The following is a 23,604-nucleotide window of genomic DNA, read 5'->3' on the forward strand; positions in this document are numbered from 1 at the left end:
GTTCAGCTACCTCACAAAATTTCATCCTTACTGAGCTCATGATCAAGTAGCTAGTTCAAGACTGCTATTTAAAATGTACATTTTTCTCTTCTCAGAGTTACCCATATAACTCTTTCTGATTCAGTAAGACAACTGACACTTTAAATCTTCCAATTTCACAAATATAAACTACCAGGAATGTACTACCATGTACTTACCCAGACCAGATATGTTTATGGCTTTGACAGATTTCTTCATTTTATAGAGAACAGTTCGGTCAACATCCAGAGCCTAAAACAAAAGAGAAAAATTAAATGTGAAATACTGGATTGTCCCCTTGTAAACCTGTGCCCTGGAAACCTTCTGTAATTATAACACTATTACGTTAGTTAACTTTATTTCTGTAATTAATAAATTACTTGTCAGTTCCTCCCACCCACATCCATACAACCTATTCTGTCCCCCTGTGCACAGAAATACATCATCCCTCCTATGCCGGTGACCAGCATCGCGTATACCCAGCACCATCTAAAATGAAACTATTTACACAATATCTTCTTCCTATGTTAAATTATTAAAGCAGCTTAAAACAGTTTCAACCCATCATATGTTCTGACACTGCTGAAGAAACAAGCAATATCACTTCCCCAGGCAGAATATTAAAACTAGAATTTAATTTCAGTTTTCCGGAATAATTTAGTTAATTAATTGCACTCCCAACCATATGAACTTTCTCACTGCTGCGCTGAACAAAATAAATTGCATATCTCTCAAACATCCTTCACACATTTTATCACTAGGCAAAGCTTTCACCAACACAACATAAAATTCAAGTTTAAATCCTGTCCAGCATACTCAAGCACTTATAACCAATTTCTTTCAAAGAAAGAAGTGGAAGCAGGCAACCATTTTGCTTACTGAAGTGAAATATGGGCAGACCCAAAAATGTACAATTGTTCCGGAACAGAGAGGCAGAATTACGGTTATACAAATGATTTAAAACAAACAAACAAAAAAAACCCCTTTGTGAAACTGCAAGAAAATTTAAGTATGAGTTCCAGAGATAGTAATGTCTTTAGACCCCACTGAAGAACAATACCGAACACTACAAATTATATTACGCCAAGAGCTGTTTAGCATGATACATGCTAAAAAAGCAAACAAAAAGCACCAAATTAATTCCAGTTTTCATTCAAAAGATTTCAGTGAATTGCAGCAGCTACACATCTGACCTACCATTGGTTTATTGTTAATAATTTGTGTAAGAGAAATGATGCAGAAAAGTCAGTCCCGAGGACCCTATGCAATTATTTCAACATACTGAATGCAAAAGGAAATATTATCCCTCATATTTATGGGAGTATTCTTAAACTGAATCCGTTCAGACCATAAATAGCTGGGCAAAATCTTTGCAGCATTCCATGGAAACCAACAGATTTAGATGTTGCCTTAACGTTAACGTTACAGTGTTATGGTATTACTATATTCATTGAAGTTTTACCTCCAGCATCTTTATAGTTCACATCTGAAACATATTAGCAGCAGAAGTGCAGAGGCCTTTTCACATGGAATTCTGAAGTACAGAGGAAGGGAAAAAAAAAACCAAAAAAACTAAGAAAGCCCATAAAAGTCACACACAGCTCTATTCACCCTCATCAGCAATTTGAATTGCATGCACTGTAACAAACCTCTATACAGTGCGATCTCAAAGGTTAGATTAGTCACCTGTCTGGATGGGAGTACACGAAGTAAACTCCCTCATTGTGTATTCAGTGATTTCTAAAAATAACCTCAGAAAAGCACCATCTGATCAGCTGACTACAGAGGAATGATAATTTCATCGACGACTGCATCGAAGGGCAATTACCCTCTTGGAGACAAAGCGAAAGGAATGTCTCCAACTACAAGCATTACAAGTAACAGTCCAAAGAGAAGAGAAGGCTGACGGCCAGAGACTTAAAAGTTATAGATTCAGTTGCCAGCTAAGTCTCAGATTTGTGTGTGCAGTTGATAAATTCTTTAATCTCTGCATCTTAGTTTGGGGGAGGGAGAGAAGAAAAAAAAAAAGAAGACAATACTTCTTAAAAAAGAGAAGTGTTGGAAGGATAAACACATTGGATGAATTATGAACCACTTGTACTACTGTGGTCAGGGATCCAGACAGACCTATGGATTCATAAAATCTTCTGGCCCATGACTGCCTCAGTCAGAAAGCACAGAAGCTCAGTAAGGGAAAAACTTCAAGTTTTTCTCTTCCTCAACCAAAGTCACCATTTAGGTTTGCAACTTCTCTCAACCAACTCCCACTTTCCCTGGGATTAGGCAGTAGAAGAGCAAACCCGTAAGGCACAGCATAGTCAGAGTCCAACAGAAATGATAGCTAATGCCCCTAACACACCAGTGACGGCAATTCAAGCATCGGCTATCTCAGCCAGCCAGTCCACATAAAAATTCAAAACAAGGATGACAGGAACAAAAAAACCCACAAACAGTACCGAGGGCAACAGAACAAGCAAAACCTAAAGCCCTAATGTGGTGAAAATGTACAGGACTGCCAGGTCAGGCTTCCTTAGGTCCTCCCTTCTTCCCCTGCCTGCCTTTTCAGCTGTGCCAGTGCAAGTACTTGTGGGCATGTGTCATAAACCACAGGAGAGAAGCAATCCGTGTTTAAAATGATGCAAGGGGGGGAAAAAAAAAAGTTATTTTTCATTTGGGTCAACTTTCCAGCTCTGGCCATCAGGCAGCCCTTTGATACAACACAACCCAACGGAAAAGAGAATGGGAAAAAATGGGAATGAGTAGGAGGACCAACATACCCAGGTGCTCCTGCTGAAGAATCCTCCAGGGATATTTCTGAACAAGAATTCAGTAGCTGCATGACTGTGGTGAGTGCTTTTATTATGCTGTTATCTCTACCAGCTACATTTGTTTTTAATCCTTAGCATTACATTGGTCTCGGCATTTCTTCACATATTCGTTCACCGCAACAGAACAAGCTTTGTAAGTTCAGTTTGTCTGGAAACTGCTACCACATTTTTATGGTGATAGCAGACACTGATGCTGAAACATCCAGGGAGCCAATATGACTGAAGCAGGCTAAATACCACCTTGGCTAACACTGACTTAACACTGACTTTGCTAGCTGACGACTCGGCTCAGCTTCTGTTCAGGGAGATGATCCACTCCAAAGCCATGAAAAACAAAGAAAAATTATCCCAGTAGCAAAGTATCCTACCTTTGTATCAAGGCAACATGGACTCAACTTGTTATTTCTTCCCTCCCCCAGCCAAAAAAGAAAAACCAAAAAAAGTGAGAAATTGAAGTAATTTGTGACAGTCGGTACCCCATGCAATTGTATTTGCATATAAAACCTAAAAGAGTATTGTAATTAGCAAAATGAACAAACTGTCACAAAAATAAACTATGTTTCATTCTTTAAAAATATGACTTTTATCGTTGATTCAATTCATTGATGTGATTAATGAGAATGGGAAGAAATTCAACAGTGAAGACTGCAAAGTTGTGTATCCAAGGGAAAAATACATGTATAAACTGGGAGATCAGCCAGAAAAAACTAAGGAGAATAAAGGGGTTTGGCTTACCAGATGATTGCAGAATCACCACAGGGTGCCAAAGCAATATATCCATGAAAAACAAAAACATGAAGATACAGGAGATCTCCTTCCACCAAAGACAAGGAAACAAACAAATAAAGAAAAAGTCACTGAATACTACATACTGTTTGAAATGCAAAAAAGGTGCAGGTCCAAAATGTTCATCCTGACAGCTTACATGTCTCTCTGAACCACTGGATTTTTGACTCTGATAAACAATTACAGAAAAATTACACACACAAAATGGGAGGCAATGTAGGTGTTTCTTTCATCCACCAGTATGTGAAGTACGGAATGGAATAAAAAGTCCTTCTTGAACTGCTCTGGTTTTGTAATTAGATTACTGGGAATAAGCTGTAGCAAACTTAAAATCAGCTAGCTCAAGCAGATAGCTAGAGGGAATTGGAATGTGCCCATTGCACATATATAAATAAATAAAAAGCACAAAATGCTTAAATAAATAAATAATTTTAAAAAATTAAAAAGCACAAAACGTAGGAAGAACAGGCTGCCTTCCTGAAATGATCCCCAGTCACCCAAGGGTGTTTGGGCTATTACCTAGGCAACTAATGATCAATGCAATTTTGATTGGATAATATAGCACTGATTGCCCATACCTTGCACTTGTTCAGCTACCCTGACAGACAGGCTGTAGGTAGCCTCCTCTCTCCTGAATGGAAAGGGTCCTACCTAAATGCCTTACTGGTGGTAACAAAGAGGAAAAAGGGATAAACACCAAGAAATATTTAAGCTAAAAAATGTTAGCATAAGACAGCTGAGTAAAAGCTCTACCTGAACAAACTGCGACTAGGAACTGGGAAAAACAAATCCAATTCTGGAAAGCTTTCTAAACAGGAGATAAAGGGTAACAGACATCTAGCTATGTTAAGAGAGACCTGAATAAATTTATGAAAGATTATGTTGTCTCCTATTGTGGTAAGAAACTAGACTTGCTCCTGTAGTAGGTTTCTTCTAGTCCTCCATTCCTTTGTGAAATCTTTTGATAATACTGCATTTAAGAGTGGCTATGTATGCCTACAGACTAATGGACAAAATACTGAAAAACTTTGCATCTTTAATACTGTATTTTAGTCTTGCTTATAGACCAAAAGATGGGGAGGGGGACTTTGCCTTTGTTTAATTGAAAGACATTGGTGCTTATTCACAACTAGAGTTTCAAAGGAGTCACTTCAGCACAGAACTTGAGAATGTCAGCTCTTTGTCTTTAGTACTGTTCTTCATATTTTCTCATCCTTTTCTTTGTCCAAGAAAACCTGAATTCTATACAGTACATTAGAAAAGAAGCTACATTATCGTAGAAGTGGTGCTACGCAGCATGAACTGAAACATAAACTCAAAAGTTACCTTCCTGAGCATGCCCTTGTCAGAGCAATATTTTTACGAACACAGTATTTATGTCTTCTGTTCATTTACTTTTATGTGACTTCTAATGTTAATCTTGGGAAACATTTTTAAGGTAAATTACTTTTTATATCAGAATCTATGTGGTGTTGCTGTAGCATATCTAGAGATCATAGAGATGACTTGTTTGACAAGTCTAAAACAAATACGCTATGATCAGCCTGGTATTGATCTTGTTCTCTTGAAATGAATTTCAAGGCTTCTAAATAAATGGCAATATTGGATTAAAATACATGAATGGTAAGAAATTTATTATCAAACCTGGTGCTCATATCAGTAGTATTCTTCAAAATGCATAGCTAATCTCTCTTAAAATGGCATAGAAACATGATTTAGTTTGAAAACTGTTTTACCTCACAACCTAAGGCTACACAATGAAAACAATTGCAAAAGATGTCTAAGTTTATTTGCTACACTTGAAAAATCTGTAATTTTTCATTTTTCTTGCTGTATCTTCAATTAGTTTCTCTCTCTCTGTGCAGTTACCACACATGATCATATACACCACAAAAAACCCAACCCTAAAATTACCTGCAATATGTGATTTTTTTTTAAAATTGTAATTCACATTGTTTTTTTCCTAGCAAGTTAAGGCTAACATTTTGGCACCCATCACAAACGTGCTTTGGATACATTGCTAACATATTTTTCACAAGGTATTCGGTAATACAAGCGTTAGGTGTTTGGGGTGCCACAGGCTGAAAATTTCAAAATTACAATAATGAAGTAAATGCATTTCTGAGGCCCATATATAGTGTAGAAGCAGCAATTCAAATCATTACACAAAATATTTTAAAGTTCTATATGCCTGATGAGAATTTAGCAACAAACGTGGCTGTAATAAGTATACTAAGGAGGGGGACAAACATACCAAAATAAACAGAAGAAAACACAGCTTTTAAAATGAGCACTAGAGAGAGGACTCAACTACCAGTGATCAGCTTTTTTCCTCATGGTCCAGTTTCACTTGCCAAAGGCCAATTTCCATTTTAACTACTTCAAAGCTTTCTACTCTGAACAATAAAATGTGCCAACTAATTAGAACCAAACCCCTATTACCAGAAAGAAATCAGTCCAGGGTTACTAAACTTCGTGAAATGTCATTCTACCTCCTACTTCATATGCCGCAACCTGCCCTGACACTTTAAGATAATAATAACAATAATAATAAAGCTGTTCAAGTCCATTTCACATTGCCTAGAAAGATTTAAGCCCACTGGGAAATACAATGTTCAAACATTGCATTGCTGCTTCCCAAAAGGGAAAAAAAAAAAAAAAAAAAAAAGAACCTCAAAACTAGCATCAATCCAAAAATCTATATTGTCTAAATAGATCTGTGCAATATACAGGCTTCTTTCTTCTGGAAGGGGTATTGGCTCAAATTAATAAATATATTTAATACATTTCAGGCTGGCACAAAAAATAAATGTATTATTTGCTCTTTTCAATGGAGTGGGGGGAAAACAAACTGTTCTGTTTTTATCACATTTAAATGGGGGAGGAAAAAAAGCAGGAAGGCAGAAACTGAGTAACTGAACATCCCAAAGATGATTTTGGCACCTTTTACAGAACCAAAGGGTATGAGGAAAACCAGGGCACTAGCAGCATAAATGGAGAGTCCCCAGGCTCTATTGGTTAGATGTTCATTAAACATTTTTTGTGCCAAACTTACAGCAGAAGTCTGGATCTTTATCTTATGCAAGTATCTTTACACCAGCACCTTATTTCTTTGTGGCCCAGAAAATAATTATTTATCTGTAGAGGAACAGAAAAATAGCCATACTGGGTCAGACCAACACTCCATTTAACCTGATATCCTCTTTCGGTAGTGGCCAACAGCAGATGTTGAGGGCAGCAAGCAAAGAAAAGCATGTACACATCCTTCCCCAGGATAATCTCCCAGTTTCCAGCAATCAGTTTAAAAAGAAAAGACTGAGAGACTCTCAACCAGAAACACTACACAGCCCAACAGGCTATTCTCAAGAGAAACAAGAAGCCCAAGTTTTCTAACTCCAGACAAGGGAAAGAAAACTAAACTCGACTTCTCACAGCTCAGTGTGAGTGCCTTCATGACTGCACGACAGCCTACTGTGGGAAGTAGCGAGAGAGGAAGGGGAAGGAAGCAGCCATCATCTTTGCTCTACTTTTTATTTAAAACAGTTGAAAGTCTTTAATACATTCCTGTCTTCTTACCCACAGCAGCTTCATTTTAGAAAGGCTAAAATTAACTATTTCACATTTTTGGTTATTTGGATGGGGTTTTTGCTGAAAGTATTCACAGAACTGGATCCGAATTTGTGAGAAGTCTCAAGGTAACCAATTTTTTTTTTTTTTTTTTAAAGAAATAAAGAGTCCATTGGAACAACAACAACAACAAAATGCTTGGAAGTACTGCTAAAGCAGTAACAAAATTCTGGGAAACAAATCCTCAAGTAATTTGAAAAATAATCCTGGAGACAGGAACCTATGTGTTCTTCCCTATACTGCACATCTAACTGACAAAGATACAAATAAAATATTAACATACTGACTTCAGATCCAATATAAACAATTATCCTAACCATTATATCTTTAAAACAAAATCTAATCTCACTCTCAATTTCAGCAATTTGCATTAAAACATCAGGCTACTCAATAGCCATAAATCCTTCTGTACTTCACCCATTCCAGTATTTCAGAATAAGTAATAATGCCAGAGGCTGCTGCAGATGCTGAACACAATTAGGAACGTCCTTCCCAAAAACAAAAGTATGCAGGAAGAAACTTGCTCAGTTAGTAAGGAAAAGAGAAGTGATCAAATAATTACTGTAGAGACAGCAGAGCAAGAGTCAGCTCTTGTGCCTTACTGGACTGGTCTGTTTAAAAAGTAACAACAGCAAGTTTCAAATACTCGTACCCAGCAAGCACAATCGTTTCGCTTTTCTGGTGTATCTTTACAGGCAATCTGATACTTGCTGTAATTAATCCTCTCTGACTCAAAAGATCAGAGATATCCACAGACATTCTATCTCAGTTTGTTATTTTTCTACTAGAAATGAACTGTCTACACTGCTGGCCTCAATCCACTTTTCTGTTACAGAAGGTGGTGAAAAACTTCCTAAATTATGTTATCCCCCTCCAAAATCCTCTTTCCATTCTCCTACTGTTATGTCATTTCCTCCCTCCATGTATTAGTTTCTTTTCTAAATCCTCTCCAGTTTCCTTCCGCTGATCACCTGGCACATTCAGGGAGGGACTGATACAAAGAGTGGGAAAAAACCTCATAGGCATAGTCTGGGGCAAGGCATTCTAGCCTCTGAACGTGTTACAGAATAATAATTTTAAAAACTTTAATTTTGGGTAATACTTTATTTGGAGTATGCATGTGAAGAAATGTTCCAGAACATCATATTCTACAGTAGCTATGACAGTTAATTTGTATAAATAAGCTCTTAGGCGTGAGACCTGTCTACTTAAGAGACTGTGAAGGTGCAGAGACAGACATGCAATAAAAAGGACAGGGTTTATGACAGAATTGTCTCTGCAAAGTCCCTTTCCACAAAAGCATTATTTCTCCAGCATCTGGGTTTGTGGTGCTTGTGGGCCCAATGCCAAGGCAATCTGTTTGAACAAGCACTGGTCTATCTGGCAGAAAAATGTAGTAAACATTTTGGCTCTAAACTATTGTGCATACAGCTAAGGGTATGCATGGTGGAAAGAGGTAATACCACTGCTTTGGGAAATTAATACTTGCAAGTAAAAGGTAATTCTCTTGCAAAGGTAAAAGATGGGAAAATTTGACACTGTTGTATACAAAAACACACTTGAGCATAATGACTTTGTCCAATGACTTTATTTTTTATTAAAACAAAGAAGTGATGCCTAAAAATCAGAATTCTCTCAGAAACCACTTCTATCAGTAAAGAGAAATCCCAAATCAGAGGTTCAGAGCCTACAAAATGTTACATCATTAATACAAGTCACTACATGATACTGTTGCACATTGAACAAAAAAGGTGCTGTATCTGTGTATTAATCATCCAATTTCCACATGCTTCCCTCGCTACATAAAGTTGGAAATGCAACAGATACTTAAGCAGGAGGCAGACACCAAGCATTTTTGTATAAGAAAACCTCTTGCCTAAGAGAAAAGAATGGAGGCCGCTTATGCCAACTGTTTCTCCAGAACACATCCACCTCCTGCATTAACCAATTTTTACACTGAGAAATATTTTTTTCCTTCTCTTTTCATAATTTCACCACCAACATTGCAGCTATCTGTTTTCAAAGACAAGATGACTGGACTTTAAATACAGATCTCATAAGCAACATAATAGACTTGATGCACTTACTCTTTACAGTAGCTCATTTTTAAACAAAGGGTATGTAAATAAAACTCCCTTATTTATTATTTCATTGTTGTTTAATTTTCCAGTTGCACTAGCCAATTCCTCATATCCATATCCATGTATTTAGTACTACATGCTTCAACATCCTAAGACATATCATTATGTAAAACAAAGTAACATAGATAACAAGATAAAGTTCCAGTGACTACTATCTTGAACAGCCAAGTAAACTTTGCCATCCCTTTACCCATGTCAAAATTCTCTGGTGCTCAGCCTGCAAGAGACTTTTCTCTAGCTTCATGTTTTTGCATTTCTGTCTGCTGTCAGCATCCATCAAAGCTCTTCGTGGTTCGGAGCCCAGCTGTTGGAAGAGGCTGATCCTCACCCTGTATCGCTCAACAGCATTTACGATGAGCTAGGCTGATGGGATTTTCCTTTCGCAGATTTCTCAATTCAGTACTCTTTTCCCTAGTATTAGATCCTTTTGTACACCATCAGAGCCAAGAAGAATTAATCTTTGCAGAACATAATGCCCTTTTATTCTGCAAATGACAAGCTTTTTGAATAGAGAATTTTTAGTTATTTATGGGAGTAATCAACAAATGAAACACTTTCCAGATACTCAAAAGTTCCCATATCAATGGTTTAATTTGGTTTTAGTAGTCTTCAAACCCTCTACTTGAACCAGGCAGACATCCCAGTTGCAATCTCTATAAAATGATGAAAAACTAAATAGCAAGTTTCCCCTATATATGATGCATTTACTCTACCCTAAAAGTGAAAACCTTTGTGGTGTGCGCACAGATCAACTGGATGCCATAAAATGACCTATCCCTCCCCATCCAGCACTCCTTTGACTTTTTCTTTGTTTATCTTCTATATTTATCCAGTAATTCTGGGGACCAGAAATTAACCAAGAAAAGAGTCTACAGCAACATAGCACAATCAAACCTCAGTCTTAACAGGCCTCTGAGAACTTCTTAACAGAAATAAATAACAAAATCTATATTACAAACATCTTTGGCAGACATATATATGAGGTGGCCATTCTGAAAGGGAATAAAAGGCACACAAACTTTATCTAGTTCATGATACACCTGGAACTTTTAGGACACCGTACTCCCACAACAAAGAATGGCAGGTAACTAGAGGGGACTCCAGAAGAGACAAAGACAAATCACCTCAAATCTACCAAGTATTCCTAGGGAAAAACTGAACCAGCTGTCAAAATTAGACAGGCAGAAGTAAAGCAATACATGAGACACCACCTCTCTATTATTACGCTAGAAATTCATGAAAGGCATCTACCTATAATACTGGTGGCAAATTAATTACTACAGCTTAGTTTTCTTCAGTGGAGTGTTGTTTCCTTTCACAATTTAACACATTTTGTATAGTTAACCTTTCAGTTTCATTCACCAGTTCTCACACGAAAGCCCAGTGTCAAATGATAAAACTTATTTTCTTTTGAAACGCTGTAAAACTATTCCTATTCTATAGTGGCTTCCAGACTTCAGCCTGTGATTTGCACTCCAACCTCTCTATAATTCAGTATACCACGTTTGAAAATCTCTGCGTGATCTCTCAGTATTAATACATTTTTTCCCCATTAAAAAGTAACTGCATGATAGCATAATTAACAGCAGCTAATGCAAATATAAGATTAGCCAACTTATGGCAATCAAATATTTGATAACATCAGTATCTTCCTCTTTTGGTTAAATGGAAAAAAGAAATTGCACTAATTTAATTTTGTTGATGCTTCGTCACGCTGTAGCTGTCGGTAAAAAGCTTGAGTTCTTGTTGTATAAATGCATAAACGTAATATTCTATGAATTTCCATTTGAGAATCTGTTTTTAAATGAAAGAATGCATCCAAACTGTCACATATTGTCATTCATTTTAGGTGACCAACTAGAGAATCTCAAGACACTATTACAGTCTTGAAAACAACGATCTTAAATTCTGCTGGAATTTCAACAGCTTTAACTAAAATTAACAGTTCAGGCACTCCTGTCACTAAGGTCAACTTCCTAGAAGTGTAAGTGAATTTTAAGTCACACAATTATTAGTGTACCAAACAGTAGATATAAAACACCCATTTACATCATATTTGATGTAAAAATAAAAGCTTTCCCCCCAGGGTAACCTTTGCCAAAATAATTCGGGAGTTCACATACGTAGAAGATATCTATAAAATGGAGTAAACAGTACTTCCCTATACCACTGAGCATTAGAAAGGTAAATTCATACACAGCTGCTACCTAAGACAAAACACTGAACAACTTCTGCATTTAAAATTGAAGCAGTTTAGAACAGAGAAGCAGGTCCAGGCCTATCAGCACTTTTGTTGTGTTCTTAAAAGAAATAGTAAAGAGCTACTGAACCAACTGACTGAAACTGAAGAGAGAAACACCTGAATCTATATGTGACCAGGCACCACACATCCTTGCACCATCACCACATCCATATGGCTTGAGGGACAGGGAAGGCAGTGGCAAACACTACCACTCCATCCCTAGCACAGAGAAGACTGACTGAAAATACTTACATGAAAAGGTTGTCATCCACAACCAGAGCAGTTAAGCAACAGAAGAGAATGAAGTAAAAGAATGAATGAAACCAAACAAAAAGCAGCTTACAAAAGATTTACTACTTCATTGCTTCTTCAATGCTACTCCTCTCTTCAGCGCAGCTAGCATCTAGTCTACATGGAGCTCAAAGTGTAGGAGGACTCTGCTGGTATTTTTTCTGTTGTTGTGTAACATACACCTACAGTTCTGGAAAACAAACAAATGATTAAAAACATGTGCTTTGCAAGACTCTATACTGCATGTTTTGCATGTGACAACAGAGCAGGGGCTCTGTGTTTGCATGTGCTAAGGAAATTTCCACTCCTATTGCTATAGCCAAACAGTAATCCTGCTTGATTGAAGGGGCTTAAAATGATCAGTATATGCATTTGTTTCTAAGTTGACTTCCCTAGAATACAGTCTAAGTTTCCTTGAAATTGCGTATCCTAGGAAAGAAATCTTTCACTAACAAAGAACAGAAACCATAAAACATGAGAAAATAATCCATATGAATGTTCACATCGCTTCACTACTTTTTTCCCTTCCTATATGTTTTCTAAATGTAGAACAAAGCTTTCAGCAACATAAAAGTAATTTGTTCAGCTCTAATCACTTCAGCTGTTTTGATGTATCTACACGCATACTTAGCATAATGCCTAGACAGAATTATAGATTTCAGACTAGAACTACATTGATAATCTGATCTTTAATCAGGGATAGCTGAGGGGTCCTCAAACAGCAGATGGTTCTATACACCATACTGCTCCCAGACAATGAGGAGGAGAGTTTCAGCTTTCCCTCTCAATTCTCTATTTCTTCTTGGTTTAACAAATCAGATACTAGAATTTATACTATAGGTTCTTTCATGTTAACTTTTACAGCCACCTCTTAAAGAATATACTCCAAAGAAATACACTTCACTGAACAATATGTCACTTTCATAGTAAATATTTTGTGAAACAGAGTTCACATATACAAAGAAGCAAATTTTTCAAATTCTGTCCAACACCTACTCACTTGAAAACAAAGCCTACTACTCTAGATGAAAAGTACTCAATCACACTACCCAAGCTTATTTCGTGCAAAGCAGCATGGCTCGTAAGAAAAAAGCTATTCAGTTACAGCGCTGTATCTCAGTTCCTCCATCAATAAATTCTCCCCATAAGGTAAATTATTTTCTCTTTCCAAATAAAATTGAGAATATTCAACAGCTAATAGTCTGCATAATATTTAGTACTATGTCCCATTTTCTGGATATATAAGTTCTTCCACTGTCCTGAACTATAGGGTAGGATGTAGCCATGATATCACCCTTATCCACTTTCCTCCATCACTATCCCTTCACTATATCCCTGCCTCACTATCCCTTCCCTATATCCCTGCCTGCCTCCTTACTATACTGATTGTTTTCACATTAGCCCTCCCTCCACATTCTCTGCCTGGCGTTTTCATCCTACTTCCTGCATAAACACTGCCGCACTCCCCCGTCCTTTGCAGTTCCTGTCAATACTGATTCCTCTGAACTTCCTTAGACTTTTGATGCATTTCCTTATCCCCTCCTTCTTCTGCCTATATGCCAATTCCTGACCCTCCACTCCTCATATGCTATCACAGTACTTCTGCCTATGGATGACTCTCTCGACTCCCAGTTTGTCTTTAATTCAGATTCCATTTTCTTACTCTTCACTTTTGACTGATCCTCATATTACCTCTTAGACATTTCAGCTGTCTATTACTTTCCGAGTCTTACTTTTTCTTGTGTTCCCAATTTTTGTTGTTTCCTAGCCAAATTTACTCCTCCACTTAATCCCTACATTGATGTAAACTTCATGAAAGAAGTCTGGATTTAGTCCAAATAAAAGAAGCTGGTAGTCATCTTAATCACAGAAAATCTCGTATCTAATACCAAAACTCTTCCAGCTTATATCTCTGTCCCCACCGAGAGCAACTACATAGAGTAAGCATTTTGCATACAGAAGAGCTTGAGCTTGGTACTAACAAATGTGAGACTGTGGGGGAAACACTAGGAAAAAAAGAGAAGCAATCCTACCATCAGCTTGCAATAAAATCAATAGTTACAAACACCAAACTTCTGTTTGTCCCATAACTTGATCTACATTTTCCAGCTGGGTTTAAGGCATGGGGAAAAAAAAAAAAAATCTGTCTCAGTTAAAATGGACCAAAGCAGAGATTTTAACTTTAAATGAAACCCAGGTGTAATCACCCTCTACAGCTTTACATGTATGATTCTCAGTAATTCCGTTTTTCCATAAGAAATTGACAGCACCAATGCAAGAATAAACAAGGAGCCACACAATTTCTCCTGATGTGAAGTTCTTGCACATCTGACTATACTACAACTTAAAAAATTAAAGCAAACATGAAAGTACTGTCTTCGTGCATAGCAGTGGCAGTTGCTGTAAATACTTGTTTATAGTATTTTTCAAGCATTTCTGGAAGCAGGAAGGGGAACTGGTTACTTTACTAGCCTGCGACTCATCCAGGGATACTTGCAATCTTTGAGTAAGAACATCTCTCCTCCTCAATTTAACAGTCACGGTCTGCATTTCTGCATCCATTGCAATCATTTTTACTAGCTGTAAATACTTCTCTCCACCGCTGCCTTTTTAAACCTCTGTGCTTAAATCAGATATCATCCTAGTCTTCAGAGGATTTGTTAGGAGTATTTGCTAGTTACCATCCTAGTTCTTTCAGAATCCTGGAAAATAAGTTAACCAGCCCCAACAAACCGAGTGCTTTAAGTTCACAGTTTTGTTTATTGCTTTGCTTACTTACACCTCTATTCCCACTATCCATTCTACCTTCTCGCACACTTTGAGCTCAAAAACTGCAGCAGAGCACTCATTTAGATTTGGCAATACCTACATTACCTTTAATACTACTACATTCTAACTGTGTATTTTCCTTTCTTTTTCTCCTCACAACTCTATGTGCTTAAAGAGTGTTTTTGGTTTTTTTACTGCCTGCGGTCATTCCTAAAGAAACTTGACTTTTGCAAATTTGTCTTTTGTCTTTATACACACTCTTTAATGCAAAACTTTCCTCTGACTACCTGGCTTTCTTTTTCTTCCCATTTCTGACAGGCTCCATTTGTGTCCCATTTGTGACATTCTTCTTGGGGTGTTTCAAGTCTGTAGTTTTTCCCATAATTTTCCCCTTTCTTGGGATACACTTCATGAACATTCTTCATGCTTTAGTACATAAACTCTTCAGTTCTGCTGACTTCACCAGCTCTCAGTTTAATAACTTTTCCCTAAATATAATTTTTTTTGCTTGTTTTTCCTTGGTTTTGCTTTTCATTCTTTGTTTCACTTTTAGTACACAATGAATTGAGCCCCAACCATTCAACAAACACTTCACTTGTTTCCAGTCCCATCCGCAACATCCACTTGATTTCTGCCTTTAAATCAGCGATTCTCACTTTAGCTTCTCCTGCTTTTATGTCTCCCTCTGTAAAAGTCAGCATCTTGGCTTGTCGTCACAGATGTCTGACCATAATGTGGCTGAAATACAGCTATTATTTATTCCTCTTGCTCTCTTCCACCATGCTTGCAGTGTTAGCAGACAGCCCGCTTTACCAGACCATAACCAACAGGTTCTCTTAAACCAAAACCTGTCCATCATCAACCATGCAGATCCCTTCTGCATAGTACCTCTAAAATATAGCCTTTCAATCTAAGCTAAGGTTTTTATCCATGATCTCATAATTTAATTTTGATTATTTCAACATTCCAGCCTTGACAAATACAGTCTCCCTCAGTCACATCCACTCATGATACTAAACCTTTCAGATTGTCTTCTATGCAATGAATCCCTCTCCATACTTGTAACAGCACTCTCCTTTGCATCAAATGTAACACAGTGGTCTTTGATTCTAATACTTATTAGTAGGCAACACCAATCATCTCTTGTTCACTCATCACTCCCCCTCCCTCCGATCAGACTAACTCCAGCCACGAACACCCATTTGTTTTTTTAGAATCACACCTTCATGTTTTCCTACCAACGCTTAGTTGGTACTTATCTTACCAACACTTACGTTTTATAGCATCCACAAACTCCTCTGAGCTATACAGATCACTAAATCATAGAATGGGAAGAGGAGAGAGGAGGGAAGATATCCCCACAGCTGGAGAAGCTGCAGTAAGATTTCACCCAGAGAACGTCTGTTCTTCCCTCTCTAGCAACTTCATGAAGAATATAACATTTATTTAGAGCCAGTGAGGACTGAGGGCAGGTAAAGACTCTTGCCGCTAGCCCATCCGTGAGAGACACCCCAGCTTAGCATGAAGCCAATCCGAGCCCCAGCCCTGGCTCTAGCACCATGGACAGGGCTGGGCCAAGGCTGCTGCAGAGGGGGCAAGGCTAGGGAGCTCCATGGAGGGAGGGCAAAGCACCAATAACCCCTGTAGCAAAGGAGTTTCAAGAAATTAAGAGAGATAAGGAGACTGTAAACATCAAGAAAGTATAGAGAAGCTTGATACCCAAGACAATAGAGGGAAGAGCTAACCTAAATAGGGCTAGGCCCAACTTTTCTGGGGCTTCAGGAGCAAAGGTTGTTTCTGAGGAAATGGGGCAGACAGATCATGTGGGTTGTTAAGAGTGAGGCTCAGAAGCTGGGGTGCAGGAGTTTAGGTAGGGAATGGTTGTATGTAATATATATACATACACACATACGGGAGGTACAAATTATAAAAAAATAAAAGATTTAAGAGTTGAACTAAAATGTTTAAGAACCACTACTCTAATGCATATGAATAAAAAGAAACCACTTCACGGTGGTTCAGCTACAAACACAGTACACTAGTCAGGTGCACCAAGTTTTCTTGGATTCCTCCACCTGTACTGACCAGCCATGTCCACTTGACATGTGGACTGTAAGTGCTTTGGAGCAGGGATTAGGCTTTTGTCCTGTGACTTTGCAATGCCTTTCAGAACGAAGGCCTCACCTTTACCTAGCATTGCTGTATATTATGGTACACAGAAAACAACATGAAGATGAGAAGAGGAAGTGAAGGTGGGTTAAACCTAAGCAGAATTAGCCACTTTCCATGTCTGCTCTCTTTTAGCATCAGCATGAAGTACACTAAATCCAGATAAGATGGTTCTGAGAAATGCAGCAGCACTAGGGAAAAATCAAAAGACAAAAGCCACGGTTAGTAAAACACTTCAGAAATGTACGTATTTTCCATTGATCCTCCTATGGGGAATGGGGGCATTTGGTAATAGGAAGCAGATGCATCATCGGATGCACCAAGGTAAGGTGCACAGCTTGAAATTGTTTTAACTGACCGCACATTGCCTGTACTTTAAAGGTTTAAGTGTATTGTGTATTTTAAAATATGCACAAAGCTCCAGCTGAAGACCTACAGTTTAGCTCTTGTATTTCTGCAGCTTCCATCCTCTATATTCCTCTCAAAAAGAAAAAAATTCCCACACTCCTTTTGAAATCATCATGCCATTTGTGTCATAATGACTTTTCCAGAAACCTCTTTGGATGCTGATGACAGAGAATCACGATTCCAGAAAGGAAGCAGAAGTGGAACACAAAAAAAGTTTTAAACAACATGCATTTACGGGACTGTATTTAGTAATGAGGTAAGAGAAGTGTGCAAATGTGTTCTACCAAATAGCACGTTATAGTGGGCACAAAGATATATTTTATTAAAAGGAAATATACAAATAATAGTAGTAAATTTCCCAAAATGCACTACAATATCTGACATTTCCTACTGCTTCTCAAAGTATACGAAAACACCTTCTTCACACAGCTTTCAAAAGCAAGCCACAATCAGGTAGTACAGGAAGACAGAACTCCAGTCCTAAAGACCTAATAAGCAAAAAATACATGATGGGAAAAGTATAAATTTTAAAAACACACATGTGTATGCATGTATCCAGTCTCACATTCGCCCATCCTACCAAGCTGTTATTACCTCTCACCCTTGTTGGCTTTGCAGAACCAAAATAGAGCAGAGAGGATTACAGAATTTTAACGTGCAAGAGGGAATGAAATTCAATAAGCATCGATCCCTTACGCTTCTCCAAGCCAGCTGAAAACTGCGGGATTGCCTTAGGTGGCAAGAAATTGTTACCGTTTCTGATACAAAAACTTGTGTTATAAGTGACAGTGAGGAAGAAAAGGATTTGATACTGAAATGACATGCTGCATTCCCAGGAGTGGAAATTACAAAAAAAAAAAAAAAAAAAATCTTTTAAACCATAAAATAACAGAATCATTGAGGTGCAATAATCACGGAATAGGACCTATAGAACAAGGCAAGTAGAGACCTGAAATTACAAGTTATGGCTTTAATATTAATTTCACGTATTTTACCGAAATTCCTGACAGTGGCTTTTAAATAGACCCCAAACAATTAAAATCTATTTCTACCCAGAGAACTAAGACCATCTTTGGTACCACTACACTGTTTCTTTTAGTTGTATGTTTTACATCTTTCCACCACACGTTCGTCCTGTCTACTTACAACACATTCATCCCAGTAGCAAGTGCTCCTATGCTGGGGAGGGTGTTCCAGTAACCTATTAAACTTCTCTCAATGTTTCCATTCTCCTCTCTTTATAGGGAAATCTGTGCATGCAGTGAAGTTTAAGTAGGCGGGGTAAACTTTGCACCTCAAGTCCTGACTTAGATGGAAACGTCTTCGGCACATAAACTGCTGAGTCTCATACTCTCTGTTTGCAGAATAGCCTGCACAACAGCCCCCCACCCTTCTTTCTTGGTCCACAAGCACTGGACCACCATAAACAGGTAGAATAGAAATAAATAGGTAGGATTTTTATGGGCTTCAGTTCCAGTCTTTATTGTAGAACTTAACCTATGCTTCAAAAAAAAGTGGCACACTTGGATTCTAGTCATTAAATCACTCTATAAAATAATTTCTAAAAATCTTTGATGATCACAGCTATTAGGACCACTTCGCAGGCTCCATTACAGTTTAGGGACTATTTTATTTAACTTACAGCACATAAATGAGAGAAGTGTATGTTCTAAGTAACAGCAGTACTAAAATCAGGTTTTTAAGCGTTCATAGCTTAAGAATGGTCACCACACATTTTCAGATCCTGGGACCTTTAATAGAAACAGTCAACTAAAAAGACTGCATTTGTCAGAGTAGATTACTGATTTCAAGCAACCCCTCCCCCAATCATGTGACTACGCTCTGCACTCTATCAATTAAAACTTGTTTAATCTTAGTCACTATCATACATGCAAAGATTAAACAGTAACCTGTAAGGGCCTGTGACATACACTGCTCACTTGTAATTTTGTTTTAGCAGAAGCTAAAGATTCCCAACATTTTGCTAAGCAACATCCCAATCTGAGAACAATGCAGAAATTATGATTCCTTTTCCTTTGAAATCTCATTGTGTTCCACAAGCATGCCTTTCCTAATCCCTTTTCCACTACCAAGAGCAAAGGATCAGATTCTCTTTCTCCAAGTATTTGAATAGGCACCAGTTCCCAAACCGCAATGCAGGCGCTTCTGGTGATGTCAAAGGCCATGATCCGGGGTTTGTAATTGGTGTATACAATCACGTAAAACAGTATAACTCAAAGTACTTTAAACTGATACTAAAAATCAATAATATTCTGCAACTGACAGAGGTCAGTTAATCCAAGTTCAGAAAACACTGATTTAAGAGACATATTGGTAAATTATACACTTGTAATTGTCCAACATCTTACTGATTTCCTCACTTAACAAAGCCTTTTCCACTCCATCACTGAAAGCAAGGCCTCATTAACTAAACTTTTAAGACACTATTAGATACCTCCTAATTAACTAAGACAGAATTACAAAACTGGTAGCCAGCAGTGCTAATGAGTGCAAAAGACCTCCCATTGGGACCTGGAGACAGGTATCTGTGTTTGCACAGAGCTGAGCTTGGGCTAACAACTCACACTAGCCCCCACCTCCTGTGCTTTTGCACTGCCGCCCCCTGCGCCTCTGCTTCCAAGGGAGCGCGAGGCTTGGGAGACTCAAGCTGGCTTCATGCACGCAGTTGCATAGCCGATTCCAGAAACAGATTTGCTGGGAAAAGCAGTTAAGAGACATCTTCAAAGTATCAGTATTAACCAGTTGATTTGTTGATTTAATACATGCATACAATATCCTGGAAAATGAAAACTTAACTGTCTTCAGTTAATAAACTAGTTCTTACAGTCACTTGTTAAAATCAACACACACACAAAGCCAGCAGTCAGCACGGTTTCATTAACTGTTTTGAGCAACACATTCCCTAAATCATACACAGCCAGACTTCCTAGTTTTCAGAACCATACTGTCTACTGCAACAGAGCAGCGTGCACTGGAAACTGATGCTTCACAGCACTTGTGACACTGGAAACGCAAACACGTTCCTTGTATTACCTGTACATTTTTAGACTTTATTAAGTCTTAGTTCATAACAAGCTGATGAACTAATTATTGCCTAGCCTTTTAGAAAAAGGTGCTGAGCACTGACTTCTCTATCACACAATTTATAGACAGCTTTTTATCAAAGGACCACATTTAACCTGAAAAACCAGGCACATCATGCTAAAGGACCCGAGTATTTCCAAACCAAGGAAGTCCAAGTCTAAAAAAAGATTTCACAGTTTTGAAACCATGAAAATTTGTTTGTTGCTCTTGATAAATCACAAAGACAACAATTCAGTAGTCATTTCAACATATGGTTTAGGACAGCAGCAGAAACAGGCAGCAACTGCTGATATTTTGTCAAAAGTGCTAGATAGATCAATACTGTTAAGAACAGCTATAGCCAGTGCAATCTCTCATCTCCTGCCTTGCAAACTTTACTTAGATCTGTAAGACACTAGGCACATTCTTTATCATCATCATAAAAGGTAATTTTTGTACCTAAGCTAGCAGACAGTGTCTAATATCCGAAATATGCAGAGATACAAAGATTTAACATACTGATTTTCTTTAAAAATCAAACAGCAGTGTATCAGAGATCTGACACAAAAACAAATGCCAAGCAGACAGTTTAAATAAGGAATCCACCATATTCAAATTTTTAAACGTGAATCATTCTCCTATCGTAAAAAAAGGTTTAAGATACAACTTATTGAATTGAATCTATAAAAGACCTTAAGATATATACGTTATAAATTTCATGCCATCATATATAAATTTTATATCGTCAGATGTGAAAATGAAAAAAAACTTTTTGCATGTTTTTTCTGAGAAATGATATGATACTTTTGCAACCATACAGCTTTAGAAATTGAGGCTTAGAGAAAGACCAATTTTTGTGAGACCTGTAATAACAATCTCTAAATCTAGCAAAACTGCTTTTGACCCAAATGCTTACACTAACTTCTATTTTGTGTTAATCAATTATTAGGCAGCTCTACCTTACAACTAAAATAATTCACTATTATACATATTCTTCAAGAAATAGTTGCCTTTGATACAGAATTGTTGATCTTAAGACTATCAGGTTAATAAGGTATAATTAAATCCAGGCATTTAAGTGCAAGCTTGCAGGGAAGAAAATTACCTCAGGAACAAAACAGTAATTCCTTCTGTGCAGATTATTTTGAATTCAACTCCCTGCTTTAGTGGTTTTGGGAACTGGCAAAACAGGAAAATCTTGAAAAGGGTGTTTAAACACCTAACCTGAGTTTTGCTCACTTAAGACACGTTAATAATCCATTGCTAGTGGCAGTTCTTTTGTAAGAAGGGACATCAACTACTGACAAGATTCTTTTTGCTGAAGAGGCTCTTTTTAAAATATATGCTTACTGCAAAACAAATCAACTAAACACACACTGTAAGAACTGATGTAACAGGTAGATGGAGCAAATTAATCTGCATCACAAGTAAGATTCCCCCCCTCCCACAAGTTACTTCAGAGAAGCTGCTAGAGGAATCAAGATACACAGACGCTTCTCATTTCATTGTGTGTATATGACTGGGAAGTGGAATGTGCTCTCGCTGTGTTCAGACCTGTCCCAGATTTCCCTGTGATTTGAAACAGGAGGGAAAAGAGTCTCCCTCTCCCCAGTGCTGGCAGCCACCCTCCGTGGTAGGGAGGGCTCTTACCATCAGGTTCAACGGCACGTTTTGAGTATCTTTAAAGAAAGAAAAACAAACAGCTCTCTTCGCGAAACAAAAGCGGCTCACACGAAGTATCCGCAGCCCAGGCTGTCCAAGAGGAGGCAAAAGAGAGGGGGCTCAGGCTCCCACGCACCGAGGGGAGGCTAAACCGGCGCCGCTTTGGGGCGGTGTGTCCTCGCCTCCCCGGGAAGGCCAGGCATCGCCTCACAACCTGGAGAAGCGGTTCCTGAGGGAAGACTATCTTAAAGCATATGCCCGAGGCGGGGAGGGTGTTTAAATTTCTATGTGCAGGGACTGGAAAGAAGATTAAATCCCACCTGTGCCAGGAGGCAGGCAGACACAAATACATGCGGGAAAGGACACTCCAACCTCCCGTACCGCCAGGGCCCAAGCCCCACACGGCAGCTGGTGGGGCGGGAAGGAGGGGCGACGGGGCCGAGGCGGTTCAGGTGTGGCTGTGAAGGAAGGGGCAGAGGGGGGAGGCTGGGGAGTTCAAGGGCCCCCCCTCCAGGTAGGAGAGAGGGCGGCCGACCGGCCGGGGGCTCCTCGGGCGCCAGGGGGAGAGAGAAACCAGGGCTCGGGCTCCCCTGACCCCGGGCTGAGAGAAAGGGGGGTGGGGGGCGGCCGGCGCTCCTGCCCCGCCATGCGCTGAGGGGCGAGCTCAGAGCAGGGAGGCGGGCGGAGCGCGATCCCCGCGGGCTGAGGGGCAGCAGCGTCTCAGCCCTTCCCCCCTCTCCTTTTCTTTCCCCTCTCCACCCGGGCGAGCCCCATTTCCTCTCAGCGGCAGCCGAGGGCGCTCCTCAGGGCCGGGCGGGGAGAGGGAGCGGCAGGAGCCAGCGCCGGTAGCGCCTTGTTCTTTGCTGCCGCCGCAGCGGCGGGCAGCCAGGCCGGAGGGGGCTGCGCAGCCCCGCTCCCCGCCCCGCCGCGCCTCCCCTCCCGGGGCTCACCTCCTCGATGGCCGCCACCGTGTTCCTGCACTGGGCCATCCGGGTGGTGAAGTTGGAGGCGGTAGGTGACTTGTAATCCTCATTGGTCTCGGACACGAATTCCGACACGGAGATCTGGTCCGGCATGGCGGGGCGGGGATGAGTGGGGCGAGGGGAGGGGAGAGGGGAGGGGGGGAAAGCAGGCGGCTCCGGGGGGAGGGGAGGGCCCAGGGGGGGCTCCCCCCTCACATCGCTCGGCAACCGGCGGCGGCAGCGCCCTCCTCGCAGCCCCGCCGTCTGGAGCGGTGTTGTTCCTCTGTCGCCACACAAGGAAATTCCCCGCACCCACACTCCTCCTCCTCCTCCCCGCGCTGTCACGCAGCACCGGGGGCCGGGCACACGCCCAGCGGCGAGCGGGGGGGAGGCGGCGGCGGGAGCTGCCTCCACACCCCGCCCTCCCTCTCTCTTTCTCCCTCACACACACAGGGCGGAGGCGGGCCGAGGCGCAGCAGTATGACCCCCCCTTCAGTCTCCGCACGCCCGGAGGAGACCTGCAGCCACGCATTCGCGCCCCGCCGCCCGCTCTGAGAAGATGGCGGCCCCCTCCCTTCTTCCCGAGCCCCGCCGGGGAGAGAGAGACGGGCAGACGC

At 39.9% G+C, this 23,604-nt stretch overlaps 1 protein-coding gene across 3 annotated transcripts in view; it reads right to left on the bottom strand.

Moving 5' to 3' along the window:
* ASAP2 (ArfGAP with SH3 domain, ankyrin repeat and PH domain 2) overlaps positions 1–23,111 on the bottom strand; it is a 95,230-nt gene extending 72,119 nt beyond the window's left edge. For all 3 annotated transcript variants that reach the window (XM_076332813.1, XM_076332812.1, XM_076332811.1), the window contains exons 1-2: positions 22,976–23,111; positions 198–270 (exon numbers count right to left, since the gene is read on the bottom strand). In XM_076332813.1, coding sequence (XP_076188928.1) covers positions 198–270; positions 22,976–23,101 — 199 coding nt within the window. In that variant the 5' untranslated portion in view covers positions 23,102–23,111. The remainder of the gene's footprint in view (positions 1–197; positions 271–22,975) is intronic.
* Positions 23,112–23,604: the final 493 nt, after the last annotated feature.

Source organism: Aptenodytes patagonicus, chromosome 3 (genome assembly GCF_965638725.1).
Source record: "Aptenodytes patagonicus chromosome 3, bAptPat1.pri.cur, whole genome shotgun sequence".
In the NCBI taxonomy this organism is placed as follows: domain Eukaryota; kingdom Metazoa; phylum Chordata; class Aves; order Sphenisciformes; family Spheniscidae; genus Aptenodytes; species Aptenodytes patagonicus.